The sequence below is a fragment of the Chionomys nivalis genome, chromosome 1 (genome assembly GCF_950005125.1).
Source record: "Chionomys nivalis chromosome 1, mChiNiv1.1, whole genome shotgun sequence".
NCBI lineage: Eukaryota > Metazoa > Chordata > Mammalia > Rodentia > Cricetidae > Chionomys > Chionomys nivalis.
In genome coordinates, this window is record NC_080086.1 from 16217501 (window position 1) to 16224190 (window position 6690).

The 6690-nt window shown below is 47.1% G+C and overlaps 1 protein-coding gene across 1 annotated transcript; it reads right to left on the reverse strand.

Annotated features, from left to right (window-relative positions):
* Positions 1 to 334: 334 nt before the first annotated feature.
* On the reverse strand, positions 335 to 5177 carry Apold1 (apolipoprotein L domain containing 1). The gene is made up of 2 exons (XM_057775762.1): positions 5160 to 5177; positions 335 to 3013 (listed from the first exon to the last, which is right to left on the reverse strand). The coding sequence occupies exon 2, from the start codon at positions 3008 to 3010 to the stop codon at positions 2270 to 2272; it is 741 nt and encodes a 246-aa protein (XP_057631745.1). The 5' UTR covers positions 3011 to 3013; positions 5160 to 5177; the 3' UTR covers positions 335 to 2269.
* Between the last annotated feature and the right edge of the window lie 1513 nt (positions 5178 to 6690).

Genomic DNA, 6690 nt, shown 5'->3' on the forward strand with positions numbered 1-6690 from the left:
AGACTCTCTTCCATACACGCATAAAGCAGACCACTGATGAGAACCTCAGAACTTTAGTGCTTGGCCACACTCAAAAGACTCCCTTTTGGCTTATATGGAACAGCTCAGTTTTGGAGGAATGTAATCCAAAATGAAGCATCAGTGCATGATGGACTAAGAGAACGGCTTTTGCTGCGTAATATAAGGACGATGTGGAATGTACCCCAGAATAGGGAACGACTTTTGCTGCTTGATATGAGGTCGGTGTGAAATGTACCCCAGCATCTACACAAGGCAGTCTAGAATTAAAAAAAAAAAAAAAAAAAAAAAAAAAAAAAAAAAAAACAAGCTGGGCATGGCGCACTCCTTTAATCCCAGCACTCAGGAGGCAGAAACAGATGGATCTTTGTGAGCTTGAAGCCAACCTGGTCTACAGAGTGAGTTCCAGGACAGTCAGAGTTAACATAGGGAGACACAGTGTCGCCCTCCCCCCCAAAAAGTCAATATTAAATTGAGCCAGAATATGATCCAATTACAATTTATAGAAGAAAACAAATATAGAAACAGCAGCCCCTTCCCCTCATGCCAAAATTACATTTCCTCAGACACAAGGCCATCATTGGGAAGCATAGGGGCTATACACATGTGTAACACTAAATAACTTAAAAATACAGCCAAGGTTTCTTGGGTATGGTCCCAAAGACTTTCCAACTAATTTTTTAGGATAATTTAGAAAGATATTGAGTAAATTAGAAGTACTTTCTTAAATGTAGCCAACAGGTTCTTACAACCCCCAAATACAACGTATCTCTGCCATAACACAGTCTTAAAGGACATCAGGCTTCCAAGGTAAAATATCCCTTCACACGTCTCTCAGTCCCTGAGTTAAATTACAGGTTTTCTATTCAAGTCAAGTGTTCTGTTCTGGCAAAGTACCTTCAGGACACATGGGCTTAATCATTCATATGTTCCACAATCCAAGATTCCATTTCCTAGTTTAAAAGTCAGCTTTACCTCTCTATTCAGGACTGCCCCAGCTTACTTACAAGAATCATGTCAAGCACTAGAGAAAAGAGTACCCTCTGAGGGGAAAAAGACATTTAAGGACTTCAAACTTGTCCTCTTGAAAAGAGCCATAAGACACTCCCATTCGGACACTTACTATTCTTATTATTTTCTAAACGTGATGGTTAAATAAAAGTAAATAATAGGCAGTAATTAAATAACACATTTTAAATAAATAAAGTTATGTCATCTGGAGTTTTCAGAGACTAGAGAAAGATGGGTTTTTCTGGTAATTTCACATTCCTTTCGGTACCAGTTTCTACAAGGAACGGCGACACTGCCCTCTAGAGGGCCTGTGGTGTTCCATCTCCTAGTTCATAGGGGCAGAGTAACTGGCTTTAGGTGCATGCAGCGGGGTCTTTCCTTGACATGTGGGACAGTGTCTCCTGGGCTTTTTGTGAGTGATTCTGAAGATGACAAAGCCCCTGCAGAGGCTTTGAACAAGTCTACTGAAGGGAGTCCAGTTAACTTTTCATGTTGTTTTGGTTTGGTTTTGGTTTTTGAGGTCAGGGTCTTACAGTCCTGGGTGGCCTTGAGTTTACAGTGTAGCCAGGGACGATGCTGATTGTCTTCATCCCCAAGTGCTAACCTTTACAGGTAGAGACCAGCACACCTGACTGGAAATGACTATTTCTTGCCATCATTTTCAAATGCTATGGAGCATCAGAATGAGCCAATGTTGGGTCTCGTATCTAAATTGACAAGGGCAGGAAGAGCAGGGCCAATAAGCTCAGAGGATCAGCCTGCATCTACAACGCTACAAAGGCAAGAACGGGTCTTTCTTGTTCTGGATTCTGGAGTTCTGTGTATCAGAAACTGTAGAAGCAGAGCGGTAAAGCAAAAGTCCCTCTGGCCAACCTTCTGAGAATCCCAGGATTCTAGTAAGAACTTAAAGAGGTCCCAGAGGGACCTCGCCAGACCTCAGCTCAAAACATCAAAGTACCCCTCCCCTTATAACTCTAAAACGGGAGAATCTGCCCAGCTGTGTGCAGCCAAAAAGGATTCCCCCCACACACACGCCCCGCCCCGCTCCGCTGCCCAAAGTGCATGTTTAGGGTCACATACTCCATTGGGATTACACAAGTGAAAAAGTCCCTCGCACACAAGGAGTTGAGGGCCAGCGCCCTACAAGAACAGTTTCTGTCATCCTTTGCACCCCACCTACGTGGCACTTCCCCGTGGATGCTACAGATCTAGAACATCCCGGGGAAGGTAAAGGAGGTTCTTAGAAAAACAACGCTGCATCCTGATCAGCAGAGATCCTGAGGTTGTGGCCACGGCCGGCCTTGGTGCAGAGCTGGACCCGGGACTCGATCTGCTCACTAAATTCATCCAGGGCGTCGGTGCAGGACTCCAGGCTCTCAGACAGTTTCTGAATCTTGGCCTTCAGCACGGCCTGGCTGACTTTGGTGGCCCCCTCGGCACGCCTGGGGATGAGGAAGCCGCGTGAGCCGAAGAAGACAATGAAGTACACAGAGTTGTAAAGAGCCATGGAGGCGTCCCTCCCGCTCTGCAGCAGCTGGCGGTCCCCGCGACCCTGCCACTGACAGAAGAACTCCAGGCAGCTCAAGAGCTCGCGCATCTGGTCCTGACAGGTGGCGGCGATCTCCTGCACCCTCCGCACCTCCCGGGAATTGCAGAAGATCAGAGAGAGGTCGGACGTGACGGTGACTGCCCCTCCGGCCGTGGCTACCCCCAGGCCCACGGCTGACGCCACGAGCGAGGCTCCCAGGGTGACCGGGCTGAGTGACAACCCCACGATGGCGGCCACCGCGCCCGCGGCGCTCAGAGAGCTGCCGGCCACGTTGGCCGCCAGGGAGCGCCTGCGTAGCCGCTCGAGCCTCCGGGCCACTTCGCGCAGGCGCAGCACTTGGCCGTGCAGCCTTCCGCGGCGGTCCAGCAGCAGTCCTTGGAAGCGTCGCAGCGCATCCACGCCCTGCGGCTCCCAAGCCGCCAGCCTCTCCATGCCCTGTGGGGACACAGATGCGCAGTTAACCCCGTGCCCTCCGCTGCACCAGCCTGGAACTGGCCGGTGCACAAGAGGGAATCTTCAAAAATTAAATAGACCTAGCGTTGGAGGGGTATCTTAATGGTAGATCACTTGCCTAGCATTCAACCCCCACATTTAATCCCCAAGGCCACAAAAATAAACACATGAATAAATAAATAAATATCAGTTATTATCACTCGGGGGGGGGGGGGCTGTGCGGTAGGTTACCACTGGGTCAATGTGACACGTTTTCAAAAGTCAGCTCTGGAGTCTGGGACTAGTCGTATAAATTCTCAGAATCCATTAACTGCAAATAGAGATTACGCTGTCTTTTGCTTTTCTCCCAGGGAGCAGAATCTATGGACTTTCATCCTCTGGTTAAATGAGATTTAAGCGTGAAGGTGGAGACTATTAGATGGCTATTCCAATACTGAGACTTTGCTCTGTCTTCAAGACGACCCTTGGGCTGACAGTGTAGTTCAATGCCTTTGTTTGGCATGTACAAGGCTCTGGGTATGACACCCCATCTTATCCTTCCTCCCCCCACCCCTGGCAAACAAGAACCAAGAAATAGAAGAAAACACTTTACAAGTGGCTTTTCATTATGTAGAGACCTGCATCCTAGGGTCTTGAAGCACAGCTGTTTCTTGTGTTCTCTCTCTTCCTCCTTCCCTCCCTCCCATCCCAGCACTTCGGAAGTGAGGATCATTGAGAGTTCAAGGCCAACCTGGTCTAAATATTGAGCTCTAGGCCATCCAAGGCTATGTAACAAGAGCCTGTCTCAAGGCAAAGAATGGGGGTAGAGGAGAAGGCAGCTTCCTGAGGCTTCCTTGGATCAAGTTGGGTCCTCCCGCTTCCCTCCACAAACATAACCAAAACCTCAAAAAGTATATCATCTATCAAACTAAAGAAACTAGTCTTTCTAGCAAGGCTAGATTAAGCTACATGGTGAATTCAAGGTTAACCTGGATTATATGATGAAACTTTGTCTCAAGGGGTGGGGGTAGAAAGGTTAGGGTAAAGGGGCATGAGAGAAAGAGAGGGTGACAAAGCAACAAAACAAATTATGTTTGAAAATGCCCAAATAAACCCTATAGTGTATTAATTTCAATAAATAAATACTTAATCTTTCTAAGTTGGCTGCTCTTCTAAAGCAACTCCCTTCTGCCAGACTTCATGTTTTCAGTCAGTCTAAGATACAATTTTCTCTTTACTATAACTTAGGACCCTAAGGTCCTCAGACATCTTGATCTTTGGTGGAAACTTAATTAAAACTAAATCACATTCAGTTAATACTATATCTCTTCATTGCAAAAGTGTCATAAGAAAAGACTAGCCAATGGATAAAATAAATAGCCAATTCCAGTGTAGTAACACACACCTCCAATCCCAGCACCTGGGAGGCAGGGGCCAGATCCTTGAGAAACCAACCTGGTCTAAATATTGAGTTCTAGGCCAACCAAGGCTACATAACAAGTGCCTGTCTCAGGGCAAAAAAAAAGAAGAGGGCAGGGGGATAACAACTCCCTGAAAGCTTCCTTGGATCAAGTTGAGTTGAAGCCAATAAAAGGCTACGAATGGAGAAAGCTGAATGTACCTTCTGTCCTGGTTACCAGAGACCCCGGTTTTCACACCCACTACACTTTCCTACCATTCAGAACATCTTAATGGTGTCAAATTAGTCACAAAAAGAGAATATCAAAACTGAAATATCTGGGCAAGAAGTTATTAAATATTTTGATCTCTCTCCATTTGTTGATGTTTTTAAAGACAGGATCTTAGAAAGTCCACGTTGGTCTCAAATCCCTGATCCTCCCTCCAGCTTCCACCTCCTAAGTGCTAGGATCCCAAGCTTGCAGCATCGGCACCCACAGCCAGAACTCATCAGTTAAGATGGGGGATTTTAGAGACAGGCTGCAAATCCAGCTGTTTCCCAGGGCCCTTTGAAGAGCGCTGGTCCCCTGACTAAGGTCCTTGCGGGCCTCTCTGAGCTATCTGACCAGTAAGACGTTTTCAGGTAAAAAGAATGAAGGAGCAAAAGTCACTCTGAGTACACGATGGCCCAAGAATTGACCCCATGTCACCATTCCCATTTCAGACGCATCGCCTTGGACTCCCCACTTACCCTTCACTCTGGCCTCCAGGAAGAAAAGTTAAGAGGCTGTTTCTGGATGAGCGTGCTTTATAGTTCCCTGGAGCCAATGACCGCTCTGGGAAAGCCTTGTCTCATTCGGAGAAGTTGCCATTTCCTGCCCTGACCCCTGCTGCCTTCTGCCAGGATATGACATGTTGGAAAATGAGCCGCTAGCATAGCACATCCCGTATTTAGGGAAACGAACATTGTGTGTTCGCTTTCCCCTCCGAACGCAGGAAGAGAACCACAGGCTCTTCCCCAACTTGAAACAAGTGCTGTCATCTCCCAGTGGGGATACCCTGCCTTTCCTCTCCTGAGAATAGCTACTGACGCCATCGGGAGTAGTTCCCACATGCCCCAGGCTGCCCAATTATAGTGTTTCTTTGAGAAGATTCCATCAGAGAATCATTTTTTGAAAAAGAAATAGGAGGGACTGGAAAACTCAATTACAATTGATAGAGCCACTCAAGGTCCATTTCAAAGAGCTTTGTGGGTCTGTGAGTAGCTGAAACATGTGACCCTTGTGGGGGGGGGCAGCCGTCGCCAAGGAGTGCCTAAGAATGCAAGGCCACACCCACGGGAAGTGCTGCGTGCAGTTTGGGGCATCTCCAGCTGTGGAGAAGACACAGGAGGTCTCAGAAAGGGCGGACACTGAAGGCTAAGTGCGTCAGAAAAATCGCTGGGGTCAAGCTGCACACCGAGCTAATTATACATTTTCCGTGCCGCGGAGAGATGATGGCTGCTGAGGCTTTCCTCTGAAGCGTGGGCAATAGCTCACGTGATGGTTTTGTGAGTGGATTCTATCTACAGGTTCCTCAGCAGGGCCTAAAAGGCCGCTATCTATTGTAGATAACACAGGCAGGAAACTGAGCGCCTCTCCAGTGTGTTTGCCCAGACCAGATTGTGAAGATACACCCAAATCTATCCCTGAAGCTTAGCAGGGCAACTAATCCTAAAGCAGGCCCCCAAAACGGGATCCTTTGTCTGATACTGTTGATTTCAGATTAGAAAAGCCAAACTGGTTTTCACTTAATGATTCATGTCTCCGGCAGGGATGTAGAAGATTACTATGCAGGAGGCCCTGGATTTTATTGCCTGCACCCCATAAACTCATCCTGGTGCCCCACACTTGTAATCCCAGCACCAGGATATAAAAGCTTGAGGGTTAGACGTTCAAGGTCATCCTCAGGCACGTAACTTGTTGGAATCCAGTCTGGGCTAGGTGAGACCTGCTTCCTAAATAAATAAATAAATAAATAAATAAATAAATAAATAAATAATCCTCCCTGGTTTATCTGGAGTCTTTTGTTTTGTTTCTGTGAAGTGGGATCTCACTATGGAGCCCTGGCTGGTCTAGAACTCATTAAGTAGACCAAGGTTGGCATTGAACTTGAGCTGATTCTCTTGCCTCTGCCTCATTCAGAAAATCAGAAAACGTGGAGAACACGTTTAAGCCCCTCACTTTTGTATCGATAATCCGTCTTTGTCTGAGCAATACCACTTGCTGTTACCCTGCTGCTTT

Excerpts from the sequence above, each read along its gene's own strand:
- Apold1 (XM_057775762.1), bottom strand. The coding sequence starts at position 3,010 with ATGGAGAGGCTGGCGGCTTGGGAGCCGCAGGGCGTGGATGCGCTGCGA.